The 19,393-nt window shown below is 40.4% G+C and overlaps 1 protein-coding gene across 1 annotated transcript; it reads right to left on the bottom strand.

The window, feature by feature from the left end:
* Positions 1–12,392: 12,392 nt before the first annotated feature.
* LOC147626575 (putative metal-nicotianamine transporter YSL6) lies at positions 12,393–17,251 on the bottom strand. Its single transcript, XM_086816627.1, has 7 exons — positions 16,653–17,251; positions 15,800–15,972; positions 14,376–14,473; positions 14,146–14,283; positions 13,819–14,008; positions 13,555–13,687; positions 12,393–13,453 (listed from the first exon to the last, which is right to left on the bottom strand). Exons 1-7 carry the CDS (start codon positions 17,038–17,040, stop codon positions 12,528–12,530), a joined length of 2,046 nt encoding a protein of 681 aa, XP_086672753.1. The 5' UTR covers positions 17,041–17,251; the 3' UTR covers positions 12,393–12,527.
* Positions 17,252–19,393: the final 2,142 nt, after the last annotated feature.

Here is a 19,393-nt window from a genome sequence, read left to right as displayed (position 1 = left end):
ATTCCATGTTACCCTAGATTCCCTTGAGTATGATGTCATCCTTGGTGAAACTTGGATACGTGACTTGTTGTATTCGATTGATGAATCCATGCAAACAGTCACCTTGAACACTCTTGCAGGCATTGTGCAATTGCTATTACGGGAGGAAGAGACCTTGGAGAAGCTGGAACTTCCAACATATCTTATTGAAAAGATCCCTAGGATTCTGGTTGGATTGGAACTTTCCAATAAAATCACAACAGCTCAAGCATAGCTTTATCCAACACACGAGAACACAATCTCATACCCCTCGAGTTATGAGATTTGTTAGGTCAACCAACACTCATGGCTTATCTTGAAAAAATTTCCTTTAAACAAGACTTGAACATGCCATGTTTAGGATACTTTGAACATACAATATATATTGAAACTAACCCCCTTACTTGTAAGTTTTTTGTGGTTGAGTATGTGTTAGAAGCAGATTTGATCTTGGGTTATAAATAGACTATTGCTACCCAAGCACTACTGTGCTTTGCTGGCGGTAGGGCCATCATGATGGTCAACGACACTAAGTTGACAATACCATATTGCAAGGAAGAGGATCCAACTCTAATGGATTTCTATGATGTTGAACACAAAAAGTTACAAGACTCTTCCACAAAAGCCCCTCTACACAATGACCTACCATCTGCGTTTCAACGATCAACTCCGATAAAGCATCTACTCCTTCAACCCCATCCTCATCAACGAAGTTCGATGCCAAAACCTCACAATCAATAGCTATTCCTGAAGAAGTTCCCTTTGTTCAACCATCTATCTCTAACAAGGAACTTAAAGGAAAGGCCCCGGAGCCTATGCCTCTTCATCAATAAACCTTACCAAAAGAGACAACTGCATGCTCGAAAGCCTCATCATCCATAGCCACTCCACAAGAGACTCTAGCCTCATCATTCATCAAAAATACCCATGAGTCTCAAACCTACAACCTTAGCGCCAACCAATGTGAAGGAGAACCCAAAAGCCCCCACTTCAACCAAAAAGAAAAATCCACCAAGACAACAAAAATCATCTTAATAGTATCAAAATGTGGGTGCAGAAGCAGCTACTTGTTGTTCAAGGCTACTATGAAGGTGCCAATCAAATTTAGGTGCCTCGACAGTCAAAGCCTCTTCCTCATCAACACAGCACCCAGAGGCCAAGGAAAAAGAAAAGTACTCCACAACACCGTCTACAAAAGCCTATGTGAGTTCCTCAAAGGACTCCAAGTCAACAAGTGTGGGTACCCAAAAGATTACTGCAAGCACAAGGGTACTACCAAGGAACGTGGATTTCCAAGCACATCACAAAGTCCCCTAAGCTTGCACAAAGAAGGAAACCTTAGCACCAAACACATCAGCCACCACCAATTTATAATGTTCATCAAAGATGGGTGCCTGTGCACGTGCTTCAACAAGAAGAATACTATGATGGTAATTCCATCGTATGGTTGCCAAAATAGAACAACGTGAAGAAAGCCTCACCACCGACTTCAACCCCAATAGCTTCACCTAAAGTTCGACAAGAATGGTAATCCAAGTAATACCAAGCAAGTCACTCAACCACTCTCGTGCATTCATTACCTACACAAGAGCTTGTGTGTTTAAGCAACCCCAATGGTAAACAACCAGCAGTCTTATCTACCGACTCAACAACATTTGAGCCAAAAATTCAAGAGTCAATTCCCACGTCTGCAAATGGAGACTTATGAACGCATCAAAGACAAACTCATAATGCTCTTTTTACCCCTCTGGATGTGAAGTGTAAGTGCAGAAGCTACGTGGCAGACATAAGAACCTATTCTCTCAAAAAGGAGAGTAGTCACAAGAACCTGTTACTCATAAGGTGATAGTTAAATTTTTTAATTAAAAAAAACACACACAAGGGAGTCACATATATGGCCTACCTAGAAGTGGTAGAATATCACAAGCAACTCCCAAGGATCTTAAATTGCCACTATATTTGGTTAAGCTTATAGCTTACTATTCCTTTAGCTAAGTGAATGTAGCAACTGCTCCATGAGTACATATCCATACTCATGCACTGGAGGACATTTGCACCAAAGTCTCACCATGGACAACTTCCAGGTACATCTCTGGGATGGGGGGGGGCATGATGGTGGGCGAAAGCCTGGTTGATGGTACAAATTACAAACCTCTCCAAACGCCACTACCATCTTCACAAATCAATGATCTTCAATCCTTAGTGAAGATATCTATATTAGCCTCGCAAGTCGACGTAATTCTTTCAATCCTCGCCAACAAGTGGCTCCTTCAACACATAGTAGTTCAATAAGAGTCTATATGACTCACTTCTTGTACTTCATGTATATCTGCTTTCTAAGAGCACTTAAATATACATAAAAATATAAATAGCAGATGGAAAGCAGCATGCAGGAATAGGTCCCACTCAACAATATTTGACAAGAATCCTGTCACACAAAAGGACTTCATCGAAGATCAATTTCTTCAAATAATGAATGTCGCTTCAATGAATCAAATGTGGAACTAAGAAGCACCATCTCATTCTTGATGATAATGTCTATGTTCCTTCGGATCCTTCCCTCTCTTCTCTCTCATTATTTTAACATCTCTTAGCGTCCCCACTAACACAAATCACATGTAACCTTGCTTATGATTTCCAAAAACAAAGTGAGCAAAAAATCCAAAAAATGATCATACAAATATAAAAATGCAATTCTTTGCAAAAAACCTCATTTCCCCGAACCCGTGAGAAATTCCCAATAAACCACTACCCTTTTCATTTACTAACTAGCCATTCTTATTCCTTCCAGAGGAACAAAGACCATTGAATGACACTCAACATCAAAGCCATCGACAAATCTTGTCCATTCTCCCCACACAAAAGTCTTCAATGCAATCATGAGGACGCAATCGCCATCATGAAGGGGGGACTGTTAACGCATTCCTAGGGCTAACAAGAACTACCACCATTATCTTACATTAAGGAGTCAAAATAGATACACCAAAAGGTCATACATTCAAGATATGAAGCAATGGTGTCCAAAGCTACAACTTGGATGGGTGCCCATAATGATGTGACAGTATTTATGGCGATTCCCGCTTCAAGAGCATGTGGTAGCATGTAGGATGAAGTCCCAAGTGATGTACTTCATGGATATATTATGAGAGTAGTCATTGTAATAGCATTAGGCCTCTTATGAGCCTAAAGTGTCCGGTCGACCACAATTTAAGTGAGTGTGAAAACTTATAGCCATGTATATAAGTGATTTTCTCTTATAATACAACATACTCTCCCATTGTGCAATTAAGTCTTGCTCTTGCTAATCTTTATCTCTAATGCATACTAGGTGAGTGTGTATGAGTGATGTGAGGTGAGACGAGGGACGAGTACCTGTAGTGCAACATGACGGCGTGACAACGCTCGCGGGGAGGTGCAATGGAATTTCTTCTCAAGGAGTTGTAGAGCTTGGAGACCTCAAGGGTTACAAGCTCGACCATTGGAAAGATCCTCTCACGATAGTTGCGGTTCACCAGGTAATCTCTTGTTGGATGTGTTTCAAGGGGGGTTAGGGTAAGCCATAACATATACACAGAGACACACCAGTGCCAGGGGAGCCGACTACCTAAGGTGAGAGGATATAGATGGGAATTTGCATACCGCCCAAAGCTGTGCATGGTAGGGGGCACCAGAGGCTCATGAGGAGTGGCCATACTATATAAAGAGGAGATACAACATATGATAGGTGGTCAGATGGGATAAGGGAGCACAGTTCGCGTGGATCAAGATCAAGATAGAGAGGCCCCAAGGCATCTACCTAGCAGTATGTTACTTTGATCTGTCGACTATATCCCAATATGCCACCCATGGAGAGTCCCCACCATACCTGCCACTCTATGATGACATTATGGAGTTCTCCAACCTGGGAGACATCTTTCTTGTTGGAGACTTCAACTCCCACACTGCCACACTGTGCACAGATACCCTTCTGGCGAGACAGATGACCCCATGTACCAAGAGATCGACATTGAGGGCATAGACCTCGATCATACATCACAGGACACAGTGAGACGTGGACATCATAGGGCATAGTGACCTGCACCTACAAGGAGCATTTCTTGGCCCTTAGCACAGCTCATGGACTAGCCATCTACCATGGCTTAGCTTGATGGCTCAGCTCTAGCTCTTTCACATGCTACCCCCTTGCACATGAAGCTAGTATAGTGGACTACTTGATGGTGGGCTCCCTCTCCTTGATACACATCCCAAACTTCACCATCTCGCCTCACCCTATCGGAGTTGCAGTCGACCATGCATACCTAGCCTTCTCCCTCACATGCCAGTACACCACCTAGCCCCCTATTTTGTTACACCACTGCTGCCACACCCGAGATACCACTTCACCAGAGAGAGAACTCTCCCATCTACTCCAACCACATTTACCACACCCTCTTTGACCTCGACCGTCACACCCCACTTGATGATCTCACCACACAGCTCGCAACCACCCTTCACATAGCCGCCTTCCCACATATGCCAAAGCCACCCGCAGAATACATTGCACGGAATTGTCCCACATAATAGCTAGTATGATGGGAGTGCCATGAGACCCGAGCCCTCTTGCATCATGAGGCAACCCTAGGATCCACCACTCACCGATAGGCAGAATACATTGCACGGAATTGTCCCACATAATAGCTAGTATGATGAGGAGTGCCATGAGACCCGAGCCCTCTTGCATCATGAGGCAACCCTAGGATCCACCACTCACCGATAGGCATAAGTGATCCTCAAACATCTCATGCGAAGGAAGAAGTGAGATCAACTAGCCACACATATGGCATACCTACACCACCTCCCTTTACCATGTCTCCGAGTAGCCACCTCTCTGTCACCCACCAGGACCCTATCCCCTTCCACTCTTCCTTCCAACAGGAGTGTCGTGAGAGATGCTATTGACATGATGCAAAATGGGAGAGCACATGATTAACGATGGACTATCACTAAGCACTTCTTTCATGCAAGGGATGTGATGATCCCACACTTGGTTCACATGTTCAATAGGGCCTTATGCGAGGGTTTCCCTGCTACTACTAGCTAGTCCTCCAACACCATTAAGCCCATTCTAAAGGTAGGCAATCCCATGGACCCAACAACTACAAGACTATCATTGATTGGTCATACTTTGGCCGAGATCTATGGGTCAATTTGGGAGCATGAGCTGAGTAGGTGGGCCAAGGAGCATAGACTTAGGGCACCAGGGTAGGCAGGTTTTAGGAAAGGGCTCTCCACACTGGACCACATCTTCACACTACGGGCCATCATTGAGGAGGGGGTGTCAGATATACTCCTTCTTTGTGGTTTTTTGTAAGGCTTTTGACATCGTCCCACGAGCTAGGCTGATGATGAGACTACATGATCTGGGAGTACTAGTAGATGGTTTGGGGGATTCTCACACTGTACGAATCCATCTCACTAGAAAAGTACGGGCCCCAAGGGGGAGACTCAAAGGTCATACATAGCACTATTGAGGTGAAGGAGGGCTGCCCCCTGTCTCCCACTCTATTCGGACTATACATTGATGAGATAGATAGGGAGGACCAGGAGCACGACTAGTAGGAGACTTAACACCAATCCTATTGTATGCAGATGGCATTATCCTTATATATGACTTGCCACATGGGTTACAAAGGCACCTAGATGCAATAAAGGTATGTCAAGCATGGGATGTCAGTGAGTGATAAGATCATCATTGTCAGGCTCTACCAAAATGTATGATGATAAAATGTAAATTGCAAAAGCAATATCCCATTCAATCAAATCGATGGAATATGCTCTTCGTAGAAGGTAGGGATGGAGGTTGTGAGGAGGCTTAGGGAGACATACACTAGAGCTCTTTTAATGACTTTCTTATGGCTATCTCCACTCTTCATGAAGAAAAGAAAGTCGATAGGGACCCACCTACATGTAGAGTCAGGGATGGAGAAGGTAACTTCATCACATCCCAAAGCAAAACATAGCCAAGACTTGTTGGGCTCTAGGTGAGATAACGACGACTCAAGCTATATGGTCTTGCAAAACTTACAATAGATCGGGTATACAAGCTGAGCATAACGGGTGGTACTTATCTACTCATCAAAAGCCACATGAGTAGCCATGATAGTGCCCTAGTGTAAGACAGAGCGCGAGAGTAAGGGAGTAGGATAGAGCACAAGGAAGGCTAAATAGTGAATGTAATGTGAAAATGAATAAACTCATTAGTACTTATACACACTTATATTTATATTATTGCTTATGCTTATATTTATAGTTATAGTTATATTTATACTTATATTTATATTTATACTTACACATATTTATACCTAAACTTAATATAAAGTAAGTGACTTATATACAAATACTTATAATAACAATTCTCATGTCAAACATGGATTTGACTTCTACTCCTTTTTAGTTAACTTAAAAATAAAAAATAAACACAAATATAAACGCATATTATATTTTCAAGAAACTAGTAAACAAATTTTTTAGAGAAAGCTGAAAATATTTTTCATTAATTTGAGATGGTGAATGTTACAACTCCACAATCTCCAAGATGTAGGAAGCAATACATTGCTTGTAGGTTATAGAACTTTCACATCTAGTCCTAACTTTTCTACCAGATCACTTAACATTAAAGAAATGTCTTGCCTAAGAAAGGCAAGAGAGGCCAATCAATCTCTACATTAGCTGTAACTGTGTATTGTGACCTTCCACCAAAGAAGAAGAACATCCATCATAGTAGAATGTGTGGGATCCCACATATCTTGATCCAAGCTAAGCCAATCGTCCCGTAAGAGCCTCCATCTTCTATACCTAAAATGTATACACATTGTTTGCCGAGAAATAAAGTAAGTACCTATTTATTAAACAAATAGCATTATAATAACGATGTTTTTTGCAGTCACATTATTTGCAATCGTAATATTTGTAGTCATGTTCATTTGTTACCTGAAGTTAACATCTGACTTTTAAATTTGGCATACTCAATTGTATCATCATAATTAGTTCTCTTTGTATCCCATTGTTCAATACAAGAAATGGGTCATCCAATTCTCATTTGGATTTTTGGTGGCATAGGTGAATTTGGTTTTCTTCACATTTTGGAAAAAAATATACAAAACAACCAAATGGAAAAAACTAACTCAAATGAACATCTTTAGATCTTGTGGATGGCCTCATTATGGCTTGTATATCAATTATAAGCTTAATCTTGCAAGCTATAATGAGCTCGAAGGTGGTTAGTGGGGGCCATTCTAGACTAGACAAAGATGGAAGTCCAATATACTCAAAGGTACCATAACTAGTTCTTAGGCAAAACATATAATGAATCATAAAAGAATATTTTTTGGGTAGCCAATCTACTTGCATTCTTATTGTTATATACCAATGTACTAATCTCAATATGGAAAACACTGATTTTTCCACTTAGGCACTCTGCAAACTGCCATTCTTCCAAATTTGAGGGATACAGACTTGGAAATCAAACTACGTTTAACAGTTAAATCTTTTAAAAACCCAATTTCTAAAACATACCATAAACTTACTATTTGACTTATGCCTTTGAATTAGTTGTCAGATTGCAATCAAATTTCTTTATGCATATACACATGTTGAATAAGAACTTCCATTGTCGTAGTTGTACCATAGTTTGTCATCTAAACTCTAATATTCTACATGTCCAATGTTTGCATAAATCACCTATGTCTTGTAGCTTACTCTAAAAGAGCCTCGCATGCTTGGTTGCATAAACACCCTTAAGAACTTGCTGTACTGTTCTAGAATCTAGTGCCCCCTCGTCGTCTCTCTTATTTATAACCTCCACGGTGTGGATATTACTCTCACTCTTTCCTCTTTGTGACATCTACAATAACGAAACATATACAAAAAGAAAATAAATATTAAACAAAGGATACCTCAACGTAAGCTACAAGATTAACCAACGTTGAAAAAACATAATGGAAAATCAAGATTAACAATCTTGCAAGCATAAACCAAATTAACATAAGTGAATCAACTTATTTATTATCTTTTTGCTTTTGCAAAATCACAAAAAAGCTAAAAATGCTAAGACTCAAAATTTGCACAGAGCAAAGAAATAAATAGTTAGTATTAGCCATATTGAAAATTAATCTAAATCACAAGATTAACAACACAATGAAAAAACTAAAATTAATAACAAAAGATTTGTAAAGTTTAAACAGGAGAATGAAAATTGCTTATTACCTTTTGCTTTCCGAAACTAGTCTCAAAACTAACAAAACACAAAGCTTCAAAACTTGCAAATAGAGAAACACCAAAATTCAAAAACTAGATAAATGTAAGAAATTAAAATTAAAAAACAACCAAAACTTTAAAAGGACAACAGAATGAAAAGTGCTTCTTACTTCTAGACAGTTTGTGAAATAAAAATCGTCAGGCCTTCAAAACTAGCAAAATATAAACTGTTATAACTTGCCAAAAACTTGTAGAAAAGAGAAAAATATAACATTAGTGCATCATTTAACTTATTTATACACTAATTGTAGGTTTTCCTCCTCTATTAGCTTCTTCTTCCCTTACATTTTATTACAGAGAACCATCGTAAAGGACCATCTCTTATTGACTCCATTTAGGCATAGAGAGCTCTCTCTTCACCCCTTTGGCAAAGGTGCATTCTCGTGTGACAATGGAGTGAGGATGCAATGAACGAGAGCTAGCGCATCCACATAAGAAAGTTGCAGTTTTGCAGCTCTAAGGAAAGACCCAATGACACATGCTTTGCAAGGCTAAGGTAAGCTCATAGGAAGCCATTCTTTCTTGGATTGGACACTCCCAAACCAAGAAGCACAAAGCTTCTCACCCTTGCTTTGTGACAATCTATGACTTTCGAGATATTAGTTCTCTCAAAAAGTGTTGTGGCTTTCTTCAAAAGCTTCAAATGTAGAAAGCCACCAAATTTCTTTATAGGATTGGATACTAAATCTCTTACATAGCTATATCACTAAAGCACAATTCATTAGCATGACACTCAATTGCTTTTGTGCACCCTTGACAACCTCACATTCATCCAATCTCATCACAAACTTTAGGGTGGCGAGCCTCTACACAAAGACACCAGTTTAGAAGATCAAATTATAATGAAGTCAGAAATCAATGAAATAAGATGTAGTTTAAAGGGATAGTTAGCAGGTGTCATGCTGATTTTATATAACTCAACCATTACAATCGCCATTTTAACCAAGTCAATGAAAATATGGCGAAGTTTACTATAGTCTAAACATATAGCATCTTATGTGCTTGGATATAAAATCATATTTCTTCAATTAATGTATGTATACTCCTCAATGAATGTATGTATATTCCTCAATCAATGCCTTGAGATATGCACTACCAGTATACTTTCCAAGGTCTTGGAAAGATAGAATTGAGATAGTCTTAAGATTTTGATGCATAAGACAAAAAAATGATCCACAGCCTTGTCAGCTTGTGCCAACGTGATCACATGCATGTTGAAGTTCAACAAGCTCTATCAAATTATTTGTATAAACTTGAAAAAGCTTATTTAGTACGACCTCCCTAGTATTTAGAACCTCAACAGTTCTCATGATCTTTAATTTTGCAAATATCCTATTTCTTATAAGGTAGCATCCATTCTTGAGAACGTTCAACATCATCAAGAATAGCTTTCATAAAGTTCCTAATAAACAAGGAGGCATTGTATAAGTACATTTAGCTCTATAATGGTAGCAATAACAAAGTAAATCTTAAATAAATATTTAAAAATTAGAATGTCTTAGAGTAGAATTATAGTACAGATCACCTTGTTTCTTGTACCCTAATCTTAAGGGCACCACCACTTTTAGAAAGAGACTCCATGACACCCTTCCTTTTCTTGATACCTAGTGGGGTTGATTTTAAACACTCAATTATGTTCATAATTTGCATTTCCTCTTTCTTCAACGTTTCAATCTTATTTGACTTGTCATCAATTTTTTTTCAATCTTATCATAAGCATGTTTCAAACTTGTACTCTTTTTCAAGAGATGCACTTCATTGTAGAATAATTCTACTTCCAATGCGACAATTCATCTTCTTGTTGAGCTTGTGATAATTGTTACCCCATAGCTTGCAATCCTAGATTGCATTTTCAATGCTTAGTCTCCAAACATCATCAATCTTTGGTAATAACCAAGGCATCATTGTCTTCCATTCCCAAAAAAATACATAAAGCTTGCCATATTGCTACATGGTGGACAACTTCTAGATATGGGATCCATAGGGGATAAACCCAAAGATCTACATTATATTTCTCCTCTTGTCAACACCTTGAAGAGTGAATAAATCTATTGTTGCACCATTATTGGGCTTCTTGAGGGTTTTATATTCCTCTTGAACACAAGTATGCAATTTGACTTTTTGGCAACATTAGTGATGCCTTCCAAGGAAGCCATTGGAAACGATAGGATTTTCATGTTCAATGGGTAAATTCAAGAGAATGAAAATGAAAACAAATGTAATTTGATAGGGCAAATCATGGATTAGGGGAGCTAGAATTAAGATTGGAGTTTCAAAATGTTCATTGGACTTAGTTGGTTGGAGTGACGTTCTAGACACTCAAAAGGAGGGAAACAAGAAAGAATAAAAAAGGTCAAAAGTTTGGTAGCTTTGACCATGAGCTATCTATATACCATTTGGTGGGGCATGGTAAGAGTAAGGTTATCTAGATAGGGCAATAATTTTGTACGAGGCCCACTTTGGAAGGTGAGATAGTCAAAAAGTAAAAGGGCCAAGAGACGGGCCCCTACCCACAAAAGGTATCTTTTTCATGGTGGATTCCTTTTCCACCATGAACCCAATCTCTTCTTTTGTTTAATCTCTTTGATATTATTTTTTAATTTTAAAACTGCTCTAATTTCATCAATGAAGTATCATATTTTCTATTATAGTGACACTTTTTCTTCTTTCTTAAAAAAGATGAATGCTTTGAGGTTGTAGAGATTCCTTTGAACCACTTGTCTTCCATAATAAGAGGATACTTAACTCCTCAATGATGGATTTGGTAGAATTTTAATTATTTACACTTGTATCAAATTCATTCTTAATCAATTAGGGACCCTACACTCACTAACTATTGTATCATCTTCTCATGTTACATGAGGTTAGAAAATGAGTCTCTAGTCTGAGGCTGAAGAATTTGATTTTAAGGCTTCTTTCCTAGTGCTTTTTTGCTAGCACCAAATAATTGTCAAAGCAATTCCACACTCCCTATGATGTGAACGCTATGTGATGTATAAATAAGTTGCATAACCTAAGCACAATGATAAATAGTGCCTAATCCTCTCCACCCATTCCCTACATTTATTAAGGCTCCACAATTTTTTTCCACAAAACCAAATTTAATTTTTACCTCCCACATGTTGCACCCACTTCGTAACATAAGAGTGGTGGTCATGATGACACAAGGTCTTAAAACTTGCAATGCAAGGTCAATATGTAGCGTAGCAAGTTTTATACATGAAAATGGATCAATTAAATGTATACTATGTCCCCCTTTTGCTTTTATACGTGTATGCAAGAGCGAGTTTGAATTCCTTGCATGTAAACACTCTTGTTAAAATCTATGGTTTATGGCTTGAAAACCTCTAGGTTTCAATACTCTTGTTAAAATCTATGGTTTATGACTTGAAAACCTCTAGGTTTCAATACCTTTGTCTGGGCTATTGTCCCCACCCCTGGTGTTGTGAAGTGGTTAGCAATTACAAGATGATGTGATCGAGCAAGTGTGCTATCAACTCATCCTAGCCAACTCAAAGGCCAAGCTTTCCTCCCTATTTCCCGCCTCAAAGATCTCACCTCCTTTTCCAGAATTAATTCAAAGAAGCATGTAAGGATGCTAAAGGCACAACTGTCTACAGAACAGCGGCAAATGCGTGACCAACTTCGAGAAAATGCACAACTAAGTGGCCATCCTCAAGGGAGTGTTGATGTTGCAAATTTGTGGAGTGATTGAGAGAATTACCCCCCAAAAAATCTCTCTCAATGAAGATAACCTCGTCTCTATCGAGGCAGACAAGATGGAAGAGAGAGGAAATGAAAAACTTTGAAACAAATCCTAAGCTATGATGCCATGTAAATTAGATATCAACTTTAATACCATGTTCAAAATTAGCTACAATACCATGTTAAAAATCACAGTCGTTTCACAGTTGACCAAAAACATGCTGCAATAGCTCGACGACTGTTAATTACATACTCTTACATGTGGTGACTAGCACATAAAATTAATCTTTAGTCCACGTAAACCCATGACATCCTTCCTATTATATCACCCACAGTTTGTCCCTGTACCCTACGATGACTATCACATAAGGATGGATAAAGAATGGAACAATTTTAATCATCTTTGTGGGTAAACATATCTGCTATTTTGAGATTTCTGTATGTATATAATGAGAAGACTTTGAATCACTTGAACGAGTCCATATATACACTTGCATACATTGTGCTACCTATGTAGATGCAAACGACATGCAAATCGGAGGATTCACCTTACTCAAGGCAAGAATGGCTGATGGAATGGTCCAAATACCATCGCCACATATCAATCCAGAAGCCATGGCACCTGCATACACATCCGCGTCTTTCTTGTTCAGTCTTTCCCATACAAACAATATAACTGAGCCCACAAACATGTCGATCGCAAAGTATGCCCCTATGTAGAAGGGGATAGCCATAGCCATTGGAATGGGGATGAACTGAGAGACCTTAGAAGGAACTGAGTCTCTGAGCACATTTAGCACCACAGCCAATGCGAAAAAACCATAGCAAAGTTGAAGGCAATGAGAAGGAAGGGCGGAAAAGCCCTGAACTCCAATGAGGGCCATTTCCCGGAAAATTACAGCCAAAGGTGCTTTGTACTCCCCATCCGGCGCCCCTATGTCAAAGGCTGTCCAGAACATCCAAAACGTAAGAGGGGCTACAATGCAACCCAGTAAAGTGCCTGCTAGCTGGCTCATGAACATGGACCGTGGTGAAGAGGCAGTAAGATGACCCGTCTTGAAATCTTGCATCAGATCGGATGCAGTTGAAACAATGCTCATCATCACACCGCAGGCAGCCAGTCCGGCCATGACTCCTCCATCACTGCCTGCCCAAGAGGCGAATATAAAAAGACCCAGCTTTCCATAGGTGGATGCTAGACTCCAATCAGTTAGACCTGCTCCATAGGCATTGCAGAAGGCCAGTGCGGGTGCCACAACATAGCACAAGAGCACATAGTACCACTTCAATGGTGGGAACAAGAGAGGGATAGTACCAACAGCAATTGCTGCCAAAGCCATGTATCCAGAAGCCGCGACCCAAAAAGGAACTCCCTCTTTCATAAATATGTCATTCAGCTTCTTCTCCTCCGTAGTTATAGTTGTAGACTCTTCACCTGTTACTTAAACAGGGAGAGAAAACAGTAAGAATTCATAGTGGAAACCTTGCCTAATTCTAAATCAAGTCATCTCCAAGATCCACAAAGAGAGCCCTTGCCTTTAGGATCATCAAGGAGAGGAAGCTGTTCTCTGTTCTTATAACTAGAATAGATAGATTTGGCAGTTATGATTAATATTTTGGCCAAATTATAAACTCCATCTCCCAAAATCACTGATATGGCCACAAAAACCTGTAATCAGCAACAAATCATTCACTCAACGGAGAATGTAACCAGGCAACCTTTCTTTTCGAAGAATAATATATACATGTGCATATGGATGTTTAGGCCCTGGCCTTTAAAAGACTAACTGTTTATAGTACCTTGTATCCATAAAGTCCTTTGAAGTCGTTGCTGCCCAACCCATCTGAATACCAGTCTCCTGCCTTAGAACTGATGAAAGGCCACAATATTCCCCATGAAAGAATGGCTCCCAACATTACGGAGCAATTCACGATATGAGGACAGATCATACCCACCCCAACATACGTAGCACTGAAATCAAAATAGAATCTGCAAAACGCATTTACGTTAGGCTTCAGATGCATGATATCAGCAAGTAACAGAACATACATATGTACGTACATACACCTATACATATATATGCATATATTTATTTTTTCCCCCAGAAATGAAAGTGAACAACTTACGTATTTGCATAAGCTTTTAAGCCTAAGGTTGGAAAGTTGTCAAACCCACAGCTATCCCCAACCCCACTGAAAAACCACTTGAAGAAGCTCCATAGAAAACTCAAAGTGAAATACTTCCCAAGACATTTCACCTGCTTTCTGCACAATAGGAACAAACCAAAAGATTATATATAGCCTCATAAATTGAGATGTACCCAAGCTTACAAGATAAGTCTGCAACAATTACTGACCTTGCAACATCCGCACCCTCAGGAGTGTGAAAGCTATTTATTAGAACAGCTGTGGCAGTCCCGCTGGGATAAATGAGTTTGTAGTCAATAACCATTATCTGCCCCAAAAAGCAGCTCTTAGCGGAAGAGATTCATACTCAGAGAACAAAATGCTTTTTAAAATATGAAATTATTCGTGCACAAACTGTGTGAAGTACTGGAAGCTAGAAAATCTCAACCAGCATAACAAAGGTGCTTTGTGGAGAGATTAGTTATAGTTATACATAATATGGACTGTAGCTGGTTCTGATTCAGGAGCTGGTTCTGGAATATCTAAGCGGATAAGGTGATGGAAGGTGACTGCGGAATGGCGGCCTCTGGTCAAAACATGGGCGTTCCCCGTCGACACCCCTACTCCCAGAGTTATACATAATATGGACTGTAGCTGGTTCTGATTCAGGAGCTGGTGCTGGAATATCTAAGCGGATAAGGTGATGGAAGGTGACTGCGGAATGGCGGCCTCTGGTCAAAACATGGGCATCCCCCGTCGACACCCCTACTCCCAGAGTCTTCCAAGTTACTCTTTCTCAGCAGCAATTCGAGCGTGTCTCGGCCCGCATCGAGGAGCTTCACCGCACGGCAGTGTATGGCAGGATTGTTGGCTTCGCTCCGTCGAGGGCAGAGATTCGAGACTGGATAGTCTACCTTGGTCATCACTGCAGGACAGTTGGTGGAGGTCTCTTTGATGGGACGGGTGATTGGCACCCTAGTACAACAAGGGTGCACATGACAACCTACATCATCTACATCAAAACTTGCATCATCTCTATCTTCTTCTACTATCCTTATCTCTCTATAGTGACTTGGCGTCAGTGATGGAAAATGTCCTCTTTCTTTTTGCACGTGACTGCGCACAGCTCCATGATATCCTTTGCTCTTGAACTCTTTCTTGACCAGGCTGCAGTAGGTCCACACAATCTTCTGTACGTGAACCCCACAATTTTGTAACCCAATTAGAGTACCCATTGGTCATGAGCTGGACCTAGAATTTGTCCAACGATATGTAACATCAGCCTCTGTTCCTCACCAGACAATGAGAAGAAAAAGGCAAATCGAAAAGAGCACCATACCAACAGCCAATCACAAACCCTCTCCAACTATATTTATATTACCAAAATCCTAAGTATATCTTAAAAGTTGTAAGTCTTCTTTTTATTAAAACATTATAAAATAGCACGTGTTTAGAAAACATGGTAAATATTTTATCTATGCTAATAAAAAAAGGGGTTCCTATGGTAAGCCCTTGTAAGATCATCCCTGCAATCGATGTAGTAAACCTGAAACTCTCTCTCTCTCTCTCTCTCTCTCTCTCTCTCTCTCACACACACACACAAAAAAAAAACAGCAGTTAAATTGTCCCAATTGATCTAGAGATAATACAGTACCTTCCGAAGAGGAACTAGACTAAATATGCCTAGGAAGCTGACGATAAATGCAAATGCTGTCATCCATCCCAATGAAGGGTTCTTCACATCTTGTGCTCTGTTTCCAGGATATGAACTGCCCACTAAGTTATAGGTAGTTTCGTCCATGGCAAGAAGGTAAGTGCCAAATCCACCTGTTCCAGCAGCAACAATGTTAATACCTTCTTGAAAATTCCAAAATAATGAAGAAACAAAGGATCTAAATGCTTCTTCTGGAAAATGGGTATGTCCTCTTCTTTCATGGAGCTCGGAACGGTCTCTATTATAATGTCTATGCAGCATGCTCTTCATTGCTCCATGCATAATATCATCAACCTCATCAATGCATATGAGCAAAACATGCAAGAAGAAGAAAAAGGCACCTGGGGCGGGCGGGGATGATTGCGGGGCGTGGGGGGTGGGGGGGGGGGGGGGGGGGGAGTTGTTGGTTGGTGTGGCTAACACGAATGTTTGACGTTCTAGGAATTAAAATCAATGTTTATAATGTCTGTGAGCTGGTATAATTGGGAGGGATAAATCTCATATCAAGGGAGCTAGAAAACAACAGAGTAGCCAAGGGCAGAATCTATTCCCTGCATATTTTCAGATTGTGATTCAAAGTGATTGAAGAAACTCACTTCCTGTTAGTATAACCCTCCATATCAGTTCAAACACTGCAGCCAGTGCTCCCTGCATGCAATCCCTACTATGCAGAATCTATGCTGCATGCAAGCAAAATGCAAAGGCACAAGGTATACCCTAGCCAGAATGAGGAAACAGATCAACATCATGACCATGCATGGTTAGGTGCCATGGCCATGGATACTGTTCTTACCACTGAATGCGATGCCGTAGCATGCCACCACGCAGGTCTGGATGACAGTATTCTCCTGGCGAGTGAAAGGGGTGCTCCAGAAGCCCAATTTGGAGACGATGCCGGTCCAGCTCTTGACGAAGAAGAAACCGAGAAGGCCAGCGGCCACGTTAAGGGAGGGGATGACGCCAACGGTGAGGTTGAGCTTGTGGGTGATGATGCAGAAGATGGAGCCGATGAGGGCGCTCACCACCAGGCCCCGCAGGGTGATCTGCTCCCACCAGGGCGGGATCACCATATCCTCATCCACGCTGCTGCCGTCACCGGCTTTGGCCCCAAGCAAAGGGTAATCGAGCCCTCCCTCTGTCTTCGATGTCTCGAACGCACGCGGCTGCCCATCCGTGTCCATCTTGACAACTTCGCACAGGGCTCTGCCCTCCTCCTCCTCCTCCTCCTGCAAGCTCTCAGCGGTGCTTAATTTCTGCTGCTCCTCCTCCTCCTGCAAGCTCTCAGCGGTACTTACTTCTCAACGTTTCCAACCGGCAGAATAAGCTGCTGTCTTTTTTTTCAATCCTGCCTTATTGCCCACCAATTGTGGGGAATAACATATCTGCCCACAACGATTTTTTTTGGCTTGAATTTATTTGCTCTGTTTTGCAACGTTATTTTTGGCTTCAATTAATTAATTAATTAATTCTTATTTTGAGTGAAAGTATGCTGGAATTCAAAAGATATAAAGTGTAATAAATTCAAGCATGTTAGACCACAATGGATATTGCTATGAGAACTTAGTTTAAGGGGTCACATGAATGAGCTAGCGTAGCAAATTAACAGGAATTTAAAAATATTAAAAGTAAATCAAGGGTTAGCAAGGTGTCGAAGATTAATCAAGGTCTATAATAACTGGCCTAAGTTAAGGAAAATTACCCAGCTTAATAAATAAACAGATGACCACAATGTGTTTGCTCTAAGAACAAGTTAATACCACGAGCCTAGGGACATAAGAAACATCAGAGTTACAGGAGCCTTTTGCCTTTATTTCTTTATGCACGTGACATTTTTACACACAATGGCGACCTCCCTAAGGCAAAACTAACATCGATCCTGGTACCATGTTTAACACAAGGCATTCTCCAGGAATCTATTAGTTCACCTTAGGCAAGGCTACCCCCTACCAACCCAGGGCATCGGTCTGGAGTAGAATACTCCTCGCCTACCAAGTGTCAATAAGGCGATAGGCCAACATTAGAGCACATAATAGACTTGCATTGCCATTCATTGTAGGCTTTTTTTTAATTATTTATTTTGATCTTCGCTCCTGAACTATAATGTGTTCTTACATCCTTTCGACAAAGGGGTAAAGGTCAACACACACACAGCCAGGTTGTTCAAACATTAAGATGGTTATAACCCTAGACTTAAGATAACCATATTCCCAGGTTAACTAAAGACTTCATGCATTCTCAAGAATATATCCAATAAGGTTAAGCTCATTAATGATTTACACTAGCACGTCAGGCAACTTCAAAAACTAAGTAGTACTTTGACAAGTTCCATGTGGTCATGCCTTCAGTTCATGCAATTAATTGAACCGTAAAAATGAAAGAGAGTGGGCATGGAAGAATTACACCTGTATTTTGGAGATCTCCTTAATTCGATGAGAGAAATGCCCGCAATTTGATGAGATATTTATGTATGAGCGTTGCGGCTATCTCAGGACTTGAAAGCGAACCCACCTCAAACTTTTCAACCTGTACAACCAACTAACAAGCACTATACCTCGAGAGGCACATCAGTGTGAAAAATTAAAGACTTGTTTAAGGATTCCAAACTAGAAAAAACTTGAAAACACTAACCTACCTTTCAGTCACCACACTACTACTGAGGATATGGTAAGAGGATATTGTAAAGTCCTAGCTCTAGCCCTAAGGCTGAGACTCTATCCGCATCATCCAAATAAATAAAGTCAACCTCGGTAGTGCCATGAGTTTCATCCGTCCATTCATCGTCGTCAGATATATCTTTTTCGTTTTCCCATCCACATAAACTCATCAAGAATGTAACCATGCGAGGATAGTCATCTTGTGGAAAAGGAAAGTTTTGCGCTATTCGGGGATATGTCCTCTACAGAGTAGGGGTCAGTCATGGTCAATAGGCGAATTAGCGATTCTAATTCCTCAACATTTTCCTCCCTGGCTAGTACATCTATATGATCCAATTCGGTTTTAATCACAAGATAGCACATGTGAAATATCTGAGAAAGGTACAGATGATACCTCTCACCAAAGGTGGATGAAGTGTGTGATGCTCTTGCATTTGCCATATCTGCAAACATAGATATAGCATCAGTAGGTTTATGACAGGTCAATCTAGTTCCTGTTTGTATACGGATATTTCTCCTCTTAATGTGCTCTTGCTCTTTTTACTGTTTTTTGTTTTTCTTTTCTTTTCTTTTTTATTAATGTATGAAGCTATATATATACATCCCCTTGAATTTGGCAATTACATGGTCAGGGAAGAAGGTTAGGGAGGAAGCATTAGAATGTCGAGCATGAGTACATGCTCCCCCTTTCCTTAGGTAGATCATATTTCCTTGGGTAGATCATAGGTGGTGATGTGGGCAAATAGCTTTTTATGACCCTTGTGGCCACATCAAATTGCAGAGATGGTAGTGTACGCTCCCATTGAACGAATGGAGGAAATGGGAGCCGACGATACTTTTACAAAGGGAGACATAGACTCATTGGTCTCTTGTTGGGTGT

This window comes from Cibotium barometz, chromosome 22, assembly GCF_041138505.1.
Source record: "Cibotium barometz isolate CiBa-2024 chromosome 22, ASM4113850v1, whole genome shotgun sequence".
NCBI lineage: Eukaryota > Viridiplantae > Streptophyta > Polypodiopsida > Cyatheales > Cibotiaceae > Cibotium > Cibotium barometz.
The sequence above is the reverse complement of the archived record's forward strand: the minus strand, read 5'-3'. Positions and strand labels throughout refer to the sequence as shown.

Bases quoted from the DNA above. Each gene is read 5' to 3' on its own strand.
- LOC147626575 (XM_086816627.1), bottom strand. From the start codon at position 17,040: ATGGACACGGATGGGCAGCCGCGTGCGTTCGAGACATCGAAGACAGAG. The intron at 14,009-14,145 runs GTAAGTTGTTCA...TGCGTTTTGCAG, and splicing joins TTAAAAGCTTATGCAAATAC to ATTCTATTTTGATTTCAGTG. The intron at 13,688-13,818 runs GTACTATAAACA...TGCTGATTACAG, and splicing joins AAGGACTTTATGGATACAAG to GTTTTTGTGGCCATATCAGT.